The sequence below is a fragment of the Anomaloglossus baeobatrachus genome, chromosome 8 (assembly GCF_048569485.1).
Source record: "Anomaloglossus baeobatrachus isolate aAnoBae1 chromosome 8, aAnoBae1.hap1, whole genome shotgun sequence".
Lineage (NCBI taxonomy): Eukaryota > Metazoa > Chordata > Amphibia > Anura > Aromobatidae > Anomaloglossus > Anomaloglossus baeobatrachus.
In genome coordinates, this window is record NC_134360.1 from 225,383,601 (window position 1) to 225,402,727 (window position 19,127).

Sequence of the window (19,127 nt, forward strand, 5' to 3'; positions counted from 1 at the left end):
CTTGCCGCTGCAGATGCTCGCACTCCGCTGACCCGGATCTCTCTCCCCCACACACATTCAGACCTCGCCTAGATATCCGGCCGACTCCTCCTTCCCGGTGGCAACAGCCGTCCCACCCGGCCACTAGGGGGTGCCCTAACACATCACATAAAAACATAAAATTCAACACTTTTAATAATCACAATGCCGGGTAGCTATGCTAAACAAGTAGGGGGTAGGCCCACCCACTACATGTATACAGAAGAGTCTTAGTTTATCCTATGTTGATTTTCACAGCAGTGTTTAAATGTATCCTATGTGAAGCAACTTTGGTCTGTCTTCCCTGCCTTCTGCTTGTGATAAATATCTCCCTGTCACGTCTTACAAGCAGGGAGCAAGGGAGGCTAGCTTAATCAACATCTCATAGGAATACACTGGAGATTCTGCAAACAGCACTGAACTATAGTATAGCCAGATGGTGTGAGTCAGGAGTGTTTTCTATCTACATATAATCTTTGTGTGCACATTCCTCATATATCATTGCTCTTCTGGTCTCACAGTGCAGAAATAATCTCATCAGCTACAAGGGCAACATTTAGAGGAGCCTGGAGTGTGGGGTTAGTGGGTGAGAGGAATTGTCGGGTGCTGTCAGGAGGTCGTGATGTCATCCTGAATTTCACACAAACCCATACAATAACTTCATCAGCAGTATTTTATGAGTTAAACAGCAGCGACCGGAGCTAGATCTGGTCACTGCTGTTATTGGAAGGTACTGGCTGTGTTTCTCATACACCATATATAGTGATGTATAAGGAAAGAAGAGGTTACAAAATGTAAATGATATATATTGAATTATTGATTACTCTTTAATAAGACGTTCCGCCTTTGGCTACTTCAGTCCTGGTTTTGGGTAGATTAGATTTAGCGCAGTTTCCATCTTTCCAGCCCCGGCCGCAGTATTGTAAATGGAGCGCTGCATTTATCCGCTGAAGAAAATTGGTGTTATAGTGAAATCTCCATGAGGTGCCAGCCTCCTCCGTGACTTTACCTTTCTACGTCTTGTTTGCAAGGAAAAAAAAATAAGAAAAGAAAAACGCAGACAGTTCACATATTTTGACTTAAATACGGCAATAGCTCTCCCTCCTGCCGACTTCCATGACAGTCCTCAGGCTGAAGTGATAAAGCCTCGGAGGACAGGCTGTAACTTACCCAACAAAATATTCTGCTGTTGTTGCTGCCGAAGCAAGAAAGCACATAATGAAATAACAGAATCCCATTTTTTTCCTGACAGCGGCTTTCACAATGCCGCCATTATCCGCATTATCTAATGTGCGGCTTTGAAGTTGGCGGTGATTGTGATGGGGCAATAATGACACCGCGATGGAGAGCGGTCCGTGCACAATGTGCGGCACAGAAAGGATTCAGAAAATACGACGGAAGGGATCAGAATTATAATCAAATCACATTCATTCTTCTGACAAATAATTGTACTAAGCTGCGTCTCACCTGAAAAATATAATATATGTGCATATATGCCTCTAAATATATATATATATATATATATATATATATATACACTGCTCGCAAAAAGTGAGGGATGTTTGGCTTTTGGGTGAAATTTATGTGAAATGTAAAACGTTTATGCTTCGGTGATGTTTTATCATGAAAGTCGGGCATTAAGTAGAAGCAGAGATGGAGATATCCTCATCTCACACAATTTATTGCAACAAAAGCCAACAACAGTGGTGAGTATTTACCCCACCTCCCCCAAAAAATGTCAGGGTCTCAATAACTTGTCATGTGGCCTTGAGCATCAATTCCAGCTGATCAACTTGAGCTAATTAGAAGACACATTAAATTTACACAGTTAGGCTGCACACTGACACTGTACATTGTATCAAAGTGTCAGATCTTCAGCGTTGTCCCAGGAAAAGATATAATAAATATTTACAAAATTGTGAGGGGTGTACTCACTTTTGTGATATACTGTACATCTTGTATTATACTCCAGAGCTGAACTCACTATTCTGCTGGTGGAGTCACTCTGTACATACATTCCATTACTGATCCTGAGTTACCTCCTGTATTATACTCCAGAGCTGCACTCACTATTCTGCTGGTGGAGTCACTGTGTTCATACATTACTGATCCTGAGTTACATCTTGTATTATACTCCAGAGCTGCACTCACTATTCTGCTGGGGCAGTCACAGTGTACATACATTACATTACTGATCCTGAGTTACCTCCTGCATTATACTCCAGAGCTGCACTCACTATTCTGCTGGTGCAGTCACTGTGTACATACATTACATTACTGATCCTGAGTAACCTCCTGTATTATACTCCAGAGCTGCACTCACTATTCTGCTAATGCAGTCACTGTGTACATACATTACATTACTGATCCTGTACTGATCCTGAGTTACATCCTGTATTATACTCCAGAGCTGCACTCACTATTCTGCTGGTGCAGTCACTGTGTACATACATTACATTACTGATCCTGAGTAACCTCCTGTATTATACTCCAGAGCTGCACTCACTATTCTGCTAATGCAGTCACTGTGTACATACATTACATTACTGATCCTGTACTGATCCTGAGTTACATCCTGTATTATACTCCAGAGCTGCACTCACTATTCTGCTGGTGCAGTCACTGTGTACATACATTACATTACTGATCCTGAGTAACCTCCTGTATTATACTCCAGAGCTGCACTCACTATTCTGCTAATGCAGTCACTGTGTACATACATTACATTACTGATCCTGTACTGATCCTGAGTTACATCCTGTATTATACTCCACAGCTGCACTCACTATTCTGCTGGTGCAGTCACTGTGTACATACAGGATGTAACTTAGGATCAGTAATGTAATATATTGTATGTACACAGTGACTGCACCAGCAGAATAGTGAGTGCAGCTGTGGAGTATAATACAGGATGTAACTCAGGATCAGTACAGGATCAGTAATGTATTTACACAGTGACTGCACCAGCAGAATACTGAGTGCAGCTCTGGAGTATAATACAGGATATAACTCAGAATCAGTAATGTAATGTATGTACACAGTGACTGCACCAGCAGAATAGTAAGTGCAGCTCTGGAGTATAATACAGGATGTAACTCAGGATCAGTAATGTAATGTATTATACTCCAGAGCTGCACTCACTATTCTGCTGGTGCAGTCACTGTGTACATACATTACTGATCCTGAGTTACATCCTGTATTATACTTCAGAGCTGCACTCACTATTCTGCTGGTGCAGTCACTGTGTACATACATTACATTACTGATCCTGAGTTACATCCTGTATTATACTCCAGAGCTGCACTCAATATTCTGCTGGTGCAGTCACTGTGTACATACATTACATTACTGATCCTGAGTTACATCCTGTATTATACTTCAGAGCTGCACTCACTATTCTGCTGGTGCAGTCACTGTGTACATACATTACATTACTGATCCTGAGTTACATCCTGTATTATACTCCAGAGCTGCACTCAATATTCTGCTGGTGCAGTCACTGTGTACATACATTACATTACTGATCCTGAGTTACATCCTGTATTATACTTCAGAGCTGCACTCACTATTCTGCTGGTGCAGTCACTGTGTACATACATTACATTACTGATCCTGAGTTACATCCTGTATTATACTCCAGAGCTGCACTCACTATTCTGCTGGTGCAGTCACTGTGTACACACATTACATCACTGATCATGAGTTACATCCGCTGCATCCTCCAGAGCTGAAATCGTTTTCCTTCTGCTTGCATTAGAAACATTCAATATGCTGGTTATCAGATAAAGAAAATTTGCAAGCTATTTTGATATCATATTTATTTATTATCAATTTGTGTATAAAGCTCCTTTGCAGATTGATGTGTCTCCATGGTTACAGACTACAAACAATCCCTGTGTAGTCTGATCCCGTTGCCATGTGTTACTTTTTATTTTAGGTAGATTTCCTGCAATTTTTTCATATCTGAGACAAGAAATAGAAAGAAAATTTAATTATTTTTATTTATATAAACAAATTACAAAAAAGGCTTCATTGACGTGAATTTATATAAAAACACAAATCTTGAAATATCTGACATAACATACAGAAGACACAATGTTCCCCAATGCATGATTATTTATTTCATGTACAATGTGTCAATAGCAGACAAGTATCTGACACGTCCGTACCTAGAGCAGATGTATGTATTATGTATCACCACTCACTGAGCCATAACCCGGCAGCCATAGAAGTCTATGGGGCCACACTGAGCCAAAAGGTGCTCTACCATAGAACACAGCCTCTGCCGGAGTTCAGCTCTGTAACAAAGCGCCATATGGCAGCAACAAGGCACCATAGTACAGAACCATATGGAGTCCGTGTGGATCCCCACTAAGGATTATACATGGGGCCTGCAACCTATGGCTCCTTGTAGTGAAAGTAGTAGTGGTAGTCTCACAGTGGGGGGGTCGTAGGCTCCAGACCACTACGTTGGATACAACTATCTTGCTATATTCTAATACATATAACTTATCCTTAGGCCAGAAATAGAGAGGGCCGAGCGCCAGCAATCGGCACAATTGTAGGTCTTACATGCATTGGTCTTACAGCCTGCCTATGTGCCTAAGGGGGACACCCACCCTGGAGGATCGGCCGTCAGACCCCAGCATTGAAGATGCCATTAACAACAGTAAACAGTGAAACAAATGTATAAAAGAATAAAAAAGTATTAAAAATGAGGAATGACTGACATAAAAAACTAAAGTATAAAAGTCTGGTGGTCACGGATACATTGTGACCGATACATTGTGACGCAGCTCAGTCCTGGTGCATTTCAAGTGTTTGCAGATCAAATGTACAATAAAGAGTGAAAGCGGAAATACATCGTTTATTGATGCCTCGTTTATGTAATGTTATTATTGCAGCTTTCACGGTTGGGGGAGTGAGGACTTTTGCAATTCATGTCATTAGTCACGTCTTGCCTTGCAGTTTGAGCTGCTGCATATCTCAGGGCAGAACGCAGGGACTGGAGAAAGACTTGATGTTTTCTTACTGTACGGGAGGAATAATAGAAGTCGGAAAAGTGAAATCTGCAGAAACGGCGGCTCCGACTGCGATGGGTAAAATTAATTACGAAAAGGGACCTGTTTTTTCATGTACAAGAAAAACGGACTGATGTTTCCGGTCAGAGTTTCATCAGGTTTTTTTTGTAAAGGAAAAGCTAAATTCTTTATTCTTTTTTTTATCCATGAAAATGGATGTGATACGAGCGCTGGATGATATTTTCACGGATCCATAGACTTGCATTGCTGATTGTGATCTAATGCGGGCGTCACACAGTACGATCTATCGTGCGATTGCACAAGCGATCGTATCCGCCCCCGTCATTTGTGGGTCACGGGCAAATTGCTGCCTGTGGCGCACAAAGTCATTTACCCCCGTCACACGTACTTTCCTGCTGAGCGACCTCGCTGTGGGCGGTGAACATCCTCTTCCTGAAGGGGGAGGGACGTTCGGCGTTACAAAGACGCCACACAGCCGCCGGCCAATAGAAGCAGAGGGGCGGAGATGAGTGGGACGTAAACATCCCGCCCACCTCCTTCCTTCCGCATAGCCGGTGGGTGCCGCGGGACGCAGGTAAGCTGTGTTCATTGTTCCCGGGGTGTCACACGGAGCGATGTGTGCTGCCCCGGGTACGATGAACAACCGGCGTCATGAAAAATAAACGATTTTTTAAAAATAAGTGACGTGTACACGACTCACGATTTGTAAGCGATTCTGCGTCGCTGGGAGGTGTCACACGAAACGACGTCGCAAACGATACCGCATGTGCGTCACGAAAACCGTGACCCCGACGATGCATCGCACGATAGCTCGTCTCGTGTGACGCCCGCATAAGACTAATCTTGAACAAGTCTCCACAATTTTGCAACTCAGTCTGCGGAAAATCATGGATGTGTGAATGACCTCCATTACCATTTTAGCAAACGTCCGCAAAAAACTGACCTGTGAACGATCCTGAAATGTGCCGCACTATCAGTGAAAATCAGGGTATCTGAACTGCAGAATTAAAGGGCCATCGGCCTTAAAGTCCTGGAAAACCCCTTTAAGGCTATGTGCCCACAGGACAATGTACCCGCGGACTTTGCCGCAGGTTTCCCGCAGCTGCTCCTGGGAATCCGCAGCTATCCATTGCTGCAGGATTCAAGCATTTTTGTTGCAGTAAACCTGCGGGACAAGTGCGGAAATACCTGCGGAAGTCCTGGCCTGTATCTCCATAGTGGAAAGGCGGGAGGTATTTCTGCATGAATAAGGCTATGTGCCCACGGGACAATGTACCCAATTTTGACGTGGAAAACTTGCGGATTTATCTGGATTTTCCAGATAAATCCTCAGGTTTTAGCAAGTACAGACACCCCCCCCTCATGATATCCTATGGGACATGGGGAGTGCTGTATCAATGCTGTGGTATGTGCAGCTACGGAATATACTACGGATGTCCCGCAGCCGCACGTAACTGCATGTCAATTATTCATCCGGAAATATCTGCGAAATTCCTGGCCCTACACTATGGAGATAGAGGCCGGGACTTCCGCAGGTAAGTCGCATGAATGTCCGCAGGTTTTCCGCAGCTATTTCGCTGAAATCCGGGGAGCTACTGCGGACGTATCTGCGGATATATCCGCAAATGCGAGCTCCCGTGGGCACATAGCCTAATTGACATACAGTTACGTGCGGCTGCGGGATATCCGTAGCATATTCCGCAGCCGCACATACCGCAGCATTGATACAGACACTCTCCATGTCCCATAGGATAACATGGGGAATGTCTGTACTTGCTAAAACCTGAGGATTTATCTAGAAAATCCAGATAAATCTGCAGATTTTCGCGGGTACAGAGTCCCGTGAGCATATAGCCTTAAAGTCCTGGAAAACCCCTTTAAGGACTTTATGGACGATCCTGGACTTTCCTTGTGACCGGTTAACATAAAGATACAGAATGATTCTCTGGAGATCAAAGTGAAGGTTCGTCCCCGATCAAATCCTGGATCGTCCGATGTTTTTTTTGCTAATGTGACATAATGAATAATAAATGTCATCAGGAACAAAATGCAAATTATACAGGAACCTGATGAATATATAAAACCCAAACTGTATCCATATAGGAAGGTCGTAAATGAGCGCCGATCATCTTGTTATATCGCTGCTCTGCGCTCGTTTTGGGCAGATTTGTGCCACTTATTCGCAGCACCTTTCCCCTCATTTTATTCCCAAATTGTGAGACATTTCAGGTCCCCTAATCCCTCAAATGTGCCCATTGGAACAAGTCTGCATAAACCCAGCTCCTGAAGTCCGGACTGCAGGAATAGGACTGTTGGCGGGTAGATTGCTCTGAACAGACGGGCACCATCAATTTAATACTTTCTGATACTTATTATGAGAATACCCCCCCCCCCCCCCGGATACAGTATATATATATAAATCGCTCTATGTACCCCACACAACAGCGACATTATGTGCACGACACGGTGAGGTATTGTGTAGACGAAGTAGATATGTAGAAAAAGGAGCCGCGCCCTACAAGCCAAAAACCTAAAAAAATATATAGATAGAAAAATACTCGCGCGCGTCAATATTTTCATGCCTCATAAAAAAAACATTACAAAAGTTTTCTACAAAGAAGGATTAAAGCATCGTCGTGTCAAGTATTCGTTCACAGTGTCGGGTATTACAGCAGAGTGATGAGCGATGGCGCGGACGCTGTGCCGCCATCAGGAGCCGCTGCTATGGCGGTATCAGACAGGAACATGATCCATCAGAACCAATGGAGACGCTCCGGGATATCTCTATGCAGAGGCGCCGCCATGTTGGAATATCTTCTTCATGCTCATATTCCCAAAGTTCACAACTGTTATTTCATGAGAAATTATTAACTAAAATAGAAATGTGGGGGAGCAGCGGGGTGTATTTAAGGAGCAACTTAGATCAATGGCTCTTGCCCCTTGTGCTTTATAGGGTCTGCTACAAAGTCTGCTTATTGCTTCTGAATGGTCGGGATCGATGACAAATATTGCTCACTACTTGTGATCAGGATTGAGACTTTTTAAAGTGCACTCATAGGTTTAAATTAATGAATTTTCCCCAAGAACAGCATTTTATTTCTAATTATTTTCCACAAATTCTGCTGATTTACATCTGGGAGATTTGTTTGATGTGATACACTGTTCCAAATTCTCTGCATAAAAAATGATACAATTCTTGCTGTCTGCAGCCACCACTAGAGGGAGCTCCCTGTATACAGAGATACATGATAAGATCCTGTCTGCAGCCACCACTAGAGGGAGCTCCCTGTATACAGAGATACATGATAAGATCCTGTCTGCAGCCACCACTAGAGGGAGCTCCCTGTATACAGAGATACATGATAAGATTCTGTCTGCAGCCACCACTAGGGGGCGCTCCCTGTATACAGAGATACATGATAAGATTCTGTCTGCAGCCACCACTAGGGGGAGATCCCTGCATACAGAGATACATGATAAGATTCTATCTGCAGCCACCACTAGAGGGAGCTCCCTGTATACAGAGATACATGATAAGATTCTGTCTGCAGCCACCACTAGGGGGCGCTCCCTGTATACAGAGATACATGATAAGATTCTGTCTGCAGCCACCACTAGAGGGAACTCCCTGTATACAGAGATACATGATAAGATCCTGTCTGCAGTCACCACTAGGGGGAGCTCCCTGTATACAGAGATACATGATAAGATTCTGTCTGCAGCCACCACTAGAGGGAACTCCCTGTATACAGAGATACATGATAAGATTCTGTCTGCAGCCACCACTAGAGGGAACTCCCTGTATACAGAGATACATGATAAGATCCTGTCTGCAGCCACCACTAGAGGGAACTCCCTGTATACAGAGATACATGATAAGATTCTGTCTGCAGCCACCACTAGAGGGAACTCCCTGTATACAGAGATACATGATAAGATCCTGTCTGCAGCCACCACTAGGGGGAGCTCCCTGTATACAGAGATATATGGTAAGATTCTGTCTACAGCCACCACTAGGGGGAGCTCCCTGTATACAGAGATACATGATAAGATCCTGTCTGCAGCCACCACTAGGGGGAGCTCCCTGAATAAAGAGATACATGATAAGATTCTCTCTGCAGACACCACTAGGGGGAGCTCCTTGTATACAGTGATACATGATAAGATCCTGTCTGCAGCCACCACTAGAGGGAGCTCCCTGTATACAGTGATACATGATAAGATCCTGTCTGCAGCCACCACTAGAGGGAGCTCCCTGTATACAGAGAGATATGATCAGATCCTGTCTGCAGCCACCACTAGGGGGAGCTCTCTGTATACAGAGATATCATGATAAGATTATATCTGTAGTCACCACTAGGGAAAGCTCTCTGTATAAAGAGATACATGATAAGATTATATCTGTAGCCACCACTAGGGGGAGCTCCCTGTATACAGAGATATATTATGAGATCCTGTCTGCAGACACCACTAGGGGGAGCTCCCTGTATACAGATATATATGATAAGGTTCTGTCTTCAGCCACCACTAGAAGGATCTCCCTAAATACAGAGATACATGATAAGATCCTGTCTGCAGCCAGCACTAGGGGGAGTTCCTTGTATACAGAGATACATGATAAGGTTCTGTCTGTATCCACCACTAGGGGGAGCTCCCTGTATACAGAGATACATGATAAGGTTCTGTCTGCAGCCACCACTAGGATAAGCTCCCTGTATATAGAGATATATGATAAGATCCTGTCTGCAGTCACCAGTAGGGGGAGCTCCCTGTATACAGAGATACATGATAAAATCCTGTCTGCAGTCACCACTAGGGGGAGCTCCCTGTATACCGAGATACCTGATCAGATTCTGTCTGCAGTCACCACTAGAGGGAGCTCCCTGTATACAGAGATACATGATAAGATTCTGTCTGCAGTCACCACTAGGTGAAGCTCCTTGTATACAGAGATACATGATAAGATCCTGTCTGCACCCACCACTAGGGGGAGCTCCCTGTATACAGAGATACATGATAAGATTCTGTCTGCAGTCACCACTAGGAGGGAGGTCCCTGTATACAGAGATACATGATAAGATTCTGTCTGCAGTCACCACTAGGGGGAGATCCCTGTATACAGAGATACATGATAAGATTCTGTCTACATCCACCACTAGGTGAAGCTCCTTGTATACAGAGATACATGATAAGTTCCTGTCTGCAGTTACCACTAGGGGGAGCTGTCTGTATACAGAGATACATGATAAGATCCTGTCTGCAGTTACCACTAGGTGAAGCTCCTTGTATACAGAGATACATGATAAGTTCCTGTCTGCAGTTACCACTAGGGGGAGCTCTCTGTAGACACAAAGCTTAATAAGAAAACAGTGACCTCTTGTGGAGATTGCAGGAATTTGAACAAATCTGAGAATTTGGAGCTTTGTATCAGGAAAACTGAGTTTCAACCACTATAAAAGTAAAGTGTGAAATTAATCAGCTTAAAATGTGAAAACTAAAAAGGAGATGGTGGTACAATGTGGCCATTCGGTTGAATGCTGAGACCACGGCCCACGCTGGGAGTTGTAGTTGTGGATCGGGTGCGGAGCTATGAGGTGGATCATTGCTGTGTAATACTGTGTTGGTCTCATCCTCCGCGGTGCACAGCGCTTGTATCATCTGTCACGTCCGCCCCGGCTCCGCAGAGTGATGGCCCTTTATTTCATGACCAGTCCGGGTGGCTGAACGTTATGTTGTGCAGTTTTGACCACTTGGCAAATACTCGTTTCTCGGTGATGAATCGATGTCCTCCGTACGGGGCGTTTTCGTGCAGGATGTACTCGTCACATTCGTATCGTCCAGGCTCATAGTAATGATACGGAACCTTCCGGAATCCGTTGGTCCTAAGTCAAGAAAGATCATTCAGTATTAGTTACACAAAAAGGAAGGAAGAAGAGCGAGGATATATTGATATTAAAGGGGTTTTCCAGGTCTGAAATATTTATTAATAAGTCATCAATATCAGATGTGTGGGGGTCCGACACCTGGTACCCCCATAATCAGCTGATCAGTGCTCTGTATAGCGCCACACATCGTGTAGTGGCCGCTCTAGGTAATGCAGGTCACATCACCCTCCCTTTCATTAGGACCAAAGCTGCACTACTGTTCCAGCTCTGTAAACGGCACATCAGCTGAGCGGGGGGAGTGCCGGGTTTCAGACCCCAAGGTATAGGATTATACGACCTACCCTTAACGATAGGTTATGAATATATCATTTTTGGAGAACCCCTTTAAATTCTGCCCAAAACAACAAACCCCCACCAATCTACCCACAATCAAAAATATGAATATCACAGACCCTTCCCCGGCCTGACTTGTTCACACTCACTTTTTTTCTAACTGAGGGACTCCATTCCATGGAGTACCTGCGCTAGAAGCATTAGGGGGATGACTATGGGGATGACTATGGGGGCTGTAAAGAAGCAGCAGACCTTTCGGTCCTGGGGCCCTCTCTGATCATTACTCCGGAGTCCCGTCTGTGCGGCTCTATTCAGATTTATCTATTCTGTGCTGAATTTCTTGCCCGTTTCAAGGTCTCCGCTTGCTGTCAATGAATAGAAACATTCATTATTTACAATCAAAGTCTGAAACCACCCGCGCTAGTTCTGCGCACTTAGTTGCTGGTTTGTTACAATGTATTAATGTTGGGAAAAAGACACATAGTAACGAACCTTCAGCTGTGAGCAGGGATTTTTTTTTGGTTGGAGATGATCAATTATTGACTACCATAACCCCCATCATCAACCCTCTGAAATATGGCAGATAAGAGCAGACACAGCATAGTGCCCGTATAGTGATCGGGTGATTCCCCGTGACAATCGGGCATTGATGGGAAATCCTAGTGATATTCCGTCCTGAAACCAAACTTGATATGAGGAGACTGCCCCTTTAATAAGGATCTTACTTGCAGTATGTGTCATTGATCATTCCGTACACATGGATTCCTTCGCAGGCGTCCATCGCGAGGATCAAGGTGAACCATCCAGTGCTGAGATAAGATCCCGATTGCACCCTGCAAGACAAAGAAAATTGGCTCAGGGGCTGTGAACATCCCCAGTGAAACAGCGCCCCCTCTCCTGCACAGGCTGTGTTTGGTACTGCACCCAAGTAGACAAAGAAAACTGGCTCAGGGGCTGTGAACATTCCCAGTGAAACAGCGCCCCCTCTACTGCACAGGCTGTGTCTGGTACTGCACCCTACAAGACAATGAAAACTGGCTCAAGGGCTGTGAACACTCCCTGCTCATCCACAATGAAACAGCGCCGACCTTTCCTGCACAGGCCGTGTCTGGTACTGCAGCATTGCATTGCCCCTGCCTATAGACAAGAGGGGCGCTGTTTCAGGATGCTACTAGATATGGATAAACATCTGGGCTACACTGAGGTCCTGTACTGCCGCTCTGGTCCTTAAAGTCTGTGGTGTAATACCTGACAAATCCTATGGGAAAGGGTGGCGCTGTACTATAAAAATAAACTTATTTTAAACCCCCGTGAGCTTTTTTTTATTGTGTTTTTAAATTTTTTTTTTAAGAGGGGGTGGGGGCAAGTTGGAGACTTGTCATAGCTAAATTTTGTAAGGAAAACTGCATTTAAAGGGACGGTTCTAGATTTTAAAAAAAATAACTATAAAAGGAAACATGTAATTTATAGAACAACCTGACGTGTCTCTTTTGATACACACTTGTATCCCCATGAATAGATTCCTCATTGCTCTTTTCTTATTGTGCTGTTCCTCAGTTATTCCTCCTGGTAATTTACAAATACATTTATATCTAGGCGTTACCAGTTGGGGGTGTGTCCTTATGCGGACTGACTTTGTCCAATCAGTGATGCTTGCACATAGAGACACGCCCCCAACTGGTAACAGCAAGTTCATTTATACAGAATTTCCAGGAGGAATAACAGAGGAACGACACTAAAGAATTTTTAATGTCGTACGTATCAGGAGAGATGAGGGTTTGTCTTTAAAAGTACAGTCAGTAACTGTAGGAGCACTCGGCGCCCCCCGCTCACCGCGGGTTTGGTATTCCGCCTTCCTTCACTGTTACAATTTGTACTTTCCGAGTGGTGAGGGGAAGTTTTTTATTTAATTTTTTTTTTTTAAGTATTGCTTCAATCTAGAAGTTGACGCCGGCTGACACCCAATCTTGCCTGGAGGCTGCGGATCAGCAGGTAAATGTAAAAAATTCTATTAGTCTCCCGACCCCGGGATTACAACATTCATTTTCCCTGGAATCGGAATCCTCCACATGAATAGGTAGAAAGAAATACGTCCCCGAACCATCCTGGCGCCAATTACTGAGAGCCGGGAGAAGCCGCTCCGCCGGCCGGGGAGGGCGCCGGGCCCGGGAAGTGCAGGTGATAAATGGCAGCCGGTATTCCATGTCTGCGGAGATGTGGAGAGGGGCGGGTGTCTGCGACAATGAACCCGCACCGCAGGAAATGAGGGTCCGGGGGTTAATGACCGACGAGATTGCTGAACACAATAGAAGAAAATCTCTGAGAACAATAAGAGGAAAAGAAAATCTGTAACAAAGAGAAGACAAATTCTGGTGGCTCTACCTCCATCTCTGCCCTGTTTGTAATTATCTACAGAAAACAAAAAACCTGACCGGCACCTCCGAACAGAAAAAAACAAGTGTGAACAGGTACAAGCTGCTGTGACTGCAAAGAATAAACAAAAAAATAAGTTTGAACAGGTACAAGCTGCTGTGACTCCAAAGAATACACTAAAATAAAAACAAGTGTGAACAGGTACAAGTTGCTGTGACTGCAAAGAATACAGAATAGCAAGTGTGAACAGGTACAAGTTGCTGTGACTGCAAAGCATACACAAAAAGCAAGTGTGAACAGGTACAAGCTGCTGTGATTGCAAAGAATACACAAAAAACAAGTGTGAACAGGTACAAGCTGCTGTGACTGCAAAGAATACACAAAAAAATAAGTGTGAACAAGTACAAACTGCTGTGATTCCAAAGAATACTCGAAAAAAAACAAGTGTGAACAGGTACAACCTGCTGCAACTCCAAAGAATAGAGCCGCTTGTGAGAGACGTGGAAACAATGAGCATCAAGGACCCACCAAAGAGAAGAAATCTACACAAATACAATGGAGGGAGGTAACGGTGGGCAGCCGGACTCCTGTGTATAGTCACCAGGGGAGAACGGTCTCATTCACACTATTGCAGACGTAGCAGAACTTGGGTGTGGAAACTCTCCATACCAAACTGTACATTGTACCCAACGCGGGGTCCGAGGGGTACAAAGAACCCCAGAGGGACAGTATGCACTGTGCAGCTGTAAGGAGGTGGACAGGCTGTCAACAATCCCCCTGAAGACACCAATTACTTTCACGCAATTCTGCTTTTACTTGTTGTGCATGGTTGACATGTATCTATCCTTCTTTAGGCTGCAGGTCCTGTTACTCAGGCATGACAGGGTGAACCTAGGGCCGGCCCATGGTGGGGCCAGTGGGAGAGGTTTCCTGGCTTTAAATTGGAGACATTGGATAAATGCAGACTAGAGTTGGGTGTGTGTGTGACCAGAACAAGGGAGCAAGCTCAGGAAAAAGCTACTGTGGTGACCGTTCTATAATCAGGTGAGTGGGGTCTTCTGCAAGCCAGCAATAGTGCGCCGGACTTTGGGGAATAGACTGAGCTTCCAACACACACACTGAGGACCCCCTTATTTCTGCCATGCTGGAGAGTTACCGATCTGAGGCACGTTACACCGTGGCCGTGCCGTCTGGACTGAAATGTATCAGGTCCAGCTCTCATGTAAGAATTCTCGCCTGATAAGCCCATATGCAAACACCGCCCTATACAATGACCACACACGATGCCACAGTCATTTTATTATCAGTGGTGAGTGCATTACTTTGCGGCACGGCTGCAGCCTCCTGGCGATCAGTACATGCCCCGTTCCTCCGATCTCTGCTCGCATGTCCCCCTATAGAGTTTATCTGTGTGGCTGTGGAGACGTTTTATTGATGCGGCCTTTCCGGTGTCAATTTCTATCACAATCGTGGCTCTCGGCTCGTCTGAAGTTCGGCCATATACTCAGTTACATGAACCACGGCAGACGGTGAGACGTACTTCCTCTCCGTGGCTCCGGTCTCTCTGTGCTCTGGGTTTTCCATTAAAGAAATTCTACAAATTTTGATTGAAAAAAATCTGATTCCTAAATCTGCCAAAGATACAAAATATTGCGGCGCTAATCCCAAACCGCATTCTCCTTCTGAGATGATTGACACGAGGCTGCATTGGTGCTGAGCTGAAGGAAGAGGCACCGTCTACAGATCACTCGCACTCCGACCGCACCGCTCCCCCCGTCACGGCCGGATTCACTCCATTTTATTGACGTTTTTACTTTTTTTGTACTTTTAGCTTTTGTTCTCTTCTCCTCCGGTCCCACAAATCTCACAGCCACACACTGGTAAGACGTAACCAATTACGCAACAATGTAACACAATAATATGTCCATATGGATAACTGTACGTGGGTGAAACCTTCCGGCATACACTGTACGAGCACGCATCAAAGAGGCTAAATACTCCGCACGGCTCAGATTCCAGGAGATCGGACCGGGCCTACGACGCAGCAGAGATGGGGGCACATCAGACTATAAGGCTATGTGCGTACAGTGCGTTTTTTGCGGCATTTTTGCACGTTTTTCGGGTGCGTTTTTGGGCTCACAACTTCCCCAGAAAAGCCTGAGTTTTCATTTTTGCTGTCCGCACACAACTTTTTTTGGCTGCGTATTTGAGCTGAAAAAAAAATGGTCATTTCAATTCTTTTCTGCCTTTTACTGCGTTTTCCACCCATGCAATGCATTGAAAAAACGCCACAAAACGCCGAGATCAAAAACGCACAAAAATGCACCCGCGGCAAAAACGCACCAATAAAAAAACGCATTTCGGTGCGTTTTTGGCTGCATTTTTGATCATTGCATTTTGCTGCGTTTTTCCAATGCATTGCATGGGTGAAAAACGCAGTAAACCGCAGGAAAGAATTGACATGACCATTTTTTTTTTTTAGCTCAAAAACGCAGGTAAAAAAAAAGTTGTGTGCGGACAGCAAAAATGAAAAGTCATAGACTTTGCTGGAGAAGCAAAGTCATGCAGTTTTGAGGCCAAAAACGCACAAAAATGCACCCGAAAAACGCGCACAAACGCTCAGCGCGCACATAGCCTTAAAGCAAACGGTATCTAGGACTCACACCCTGCAAACATTATCTCCCCTTGGCTTAAATCGTGAATATGTCCGGCTTATCTGAGAGTTTGAGGAGGGTTTGTGCAAAAATGGATGAATTCCAGCCTCAGGATCTTCCATAAAAAGACATAATTTATTGATACATAAATATCCACAAAGTCAAACGATTCTCCACCATGACACCTTGAAAAAGATTTGGTAAGGGAGATCCTCATTCTTGTCATGTTGTCTTATTTATCTTGATGGAACACTTTGATATTTACTACTTCCATTTTTGTTCCATCCAGATTAGATAATCCCTCCACGATCCCTAAATGCACTGCAGATACAATACGGCCCTGTGCGCACGCTGCGGATTTACCGCGGATTTGCTGCAGAAAATGTGCCTAACATTTCTGCAGTCATTCCCCAGCAAATCCTATGGGTTTTAAAAAATGCTGTGCGCACACTGCGTTTTTGTAAACCCGCGGATTTTCCGCTGCGGAATTAATGTGCATGTCACTTCTTTTCTGCAGGTATCTGCGGTTTTTGCCATAGATAATGGTAAAAATCCGCAGGGACCAACCTGTGGAAAATCCACGGTAAATCCGCGGCAAAACCGCATGCGGATTTCTCTGCGTTTTTTTTACCGCAGGTGCGGGATTCTTTAAGAGGGTCTGGATTTTCCTTAAGAAAAAGGCACTTTCTAGTGCGCACATAGCCTAAAAGTATCTCTTTACTACTGTCTCATCCTATCTCCCCCTTACACTACATGGTCTCTTCTGTATCCACTTTCCCCTCTCTTTTCCCACCATGCCCATCACATATTCCTTCTTGTCTTGCACCATTAGTACCAATTACTGGATTTCTCCTACACCATGGGGCGCGGCGTCACACCACACCATTCCTTTAAATTTATCTCAATTTTCAGATCTAGATATTTAAATTATTTAGAAAACCATGTCTTGGTTTATTAAATAACAAAAACAAAAAATGTATCAGGTCCAGGTCGCATGTAAGAATTCTTGCCCATGAAAAAATGTGGAAAACGTCATGGGATGTGACTATTTTGCAAGGCACTGTATCAGCACAACCTTTATCCTGCACTTGTTTATTCTTCAGGTACTTTCCTCCTTATCTACAGAATGTCTTCTCTTCCCTCCCTGAGACTCTAGATGTTTTCTCCCCTCGCCACATTGTGGAAATCTCGGTGCAACTTCTCCAAGTCACAAAATTAAAAAAAGAAGCACTGATAGGGTCTTACCAGATAAGCAGAGGAGTAATGTGTAACAGTATACACTCCCCTAATGTGGTTGTGAGAGTCACAACCACCAAAGATAGCATGAGATAATGGTGGCTGCCACAGCCCCACATGGATCAGTCTTCAAAGCAGGAGAGGAGAAGGGGTTAACGCCGCACATTCGCCAGAAATCATGTAGAATTGTTGATTAAATAATAAATCATAGGTCTACGCGTTTCGAGGTATGAAACCTCTTCATCAGGACCAGAATATCAACAATACAGTTGTATTGTTAATTTTCTGGCCCTGAGGAAGAGGTTTCATACCTCGAAACGCATAGACCTATGATTTATTATTTAATCAACAATTCTACATGATTACTGGCGAATGCGCGGGTTTAACCCCTTCTCCTCTCCTGCTTTGAAGACCAACTTCTCCAAGTCGTGAGATCCAGCAGCTTTGATGGATTTGCATCGGGTATGCAGAACTCTCGGCTAAACGAAGGACGTGCAGAAATCTGCAGCATCAATATGGTAGAATTTATTTTAATGACTCAATTTAGAAAGTTGCTTATGTTTGCATTTAGGAAGCAATCTAACAATAAAAGTAATTGTGTGGGAAGGTGAAGATCGACTTCAAAGACGTAGAAGATGAATTTGTTCAGATTCGGAGAGATCAGGACGTGAACATTTTTCATTTCTTCTCTGTATATTTTGCACAGAATCGTCACAAATCACTTCGGTGTCTATGGGTGAAATATAACACTAATCAGAGAACTCAATATCACACATTAGAGGCTAATGCAGCGACTTATTCACTGACACTTCAGGGAGAAAATGGATTCAGCAGAAGCCGGGAAATACGACGTTCAGATTTAGGAGAAAGCAAACAATAAATAAAAGGGAAACATCACAGAAAACGTTTCTTATCCCCGCACCGTCTGCTCCGATAAATGGTAAAACTATCGTGTGCAAAGTGGAAAAACGCCGAAATAATGAGCGAACGTCGTCTCTTCCAGGGCGGAGGCCCCGAGATAGAGGTGGGCTCTGAGGCCAAGTTCTCATATTGTGTATTTGCGACAGATTTCAATTTGCAGGAAATTCTGAAACTATCACAATAGTCTGAAGCGATTCCGTTCCATTGTTTGGAAACCGTGCGGAAATTACTGCACCAAAATCTGCGGAATGCGAACTCAACCTTAAGAAAGAAATTCAAGAGGTGGATGGCGCTATTTCTCTGGTGGAGGTGGACGGCGCTATTTGTCTGGTGGACGTGGACGGCTCTATTTCTCCGGTGGAGGTGAATGGCACTATTTCTCCGGTTGAGGTGGACAACACTATTTGTCTGATGGAGGTGGACGGCGCTGTTTGTCCGGTGGAGGTGGATGGCTCTATTTGTCCGGTGGAGGTGGACGGCTCTATTTCTCCGGTGGAGGTGGATGGCTCTATTTGTCCGGTGGAGGTGGACAGTTCTATTTCTCCGGTGAAGGTGGATGGCACTATTTCTCCGGTGGAAGTGGACAGCTCTATTTATCCGGTGGAGGTGGATGGCTCTATTTGTCCGGTGGAGGTGGACGGCTCTATTTCTCCGGTGGAGGTGGA

The 19,127-nt window shown here is 44.5% G+C and overlaps 1 protein-coding gene across 1 annotated transcript in view; it reads right to left on the reverse strand.

Moving 5' to 3' along the window:
- Positions 1-8,723: 8,723 nt before the first annotated feature.
- ST6GALNAC3 (ST6 N-acetylgalactosaminide alpha-2,6-sialyltransferase 3) overlaps positions 8,724-19,127 on the reverse strand; it is a 290,283-nt gene continuing 279,879 nt past the window's right edge. Inside the window, exons 4-5 of the mRNA XM_075320283.1 lie at positions 12,004-12,111; positions 8,724-10,942 (exon numbers count right to left, since the gene is read on the reverse strand). Coding sequence (XP_075176398.1) covers positions 10,762-10,942; positions 12,004-12,111 — 289 coding nt within the window. The 3' untranslated portion in view covers positions 8,724-10,761. The remainder of the gene's footprint in view (positions 10,943-12,003; positions 12,112-19,127) is intronic.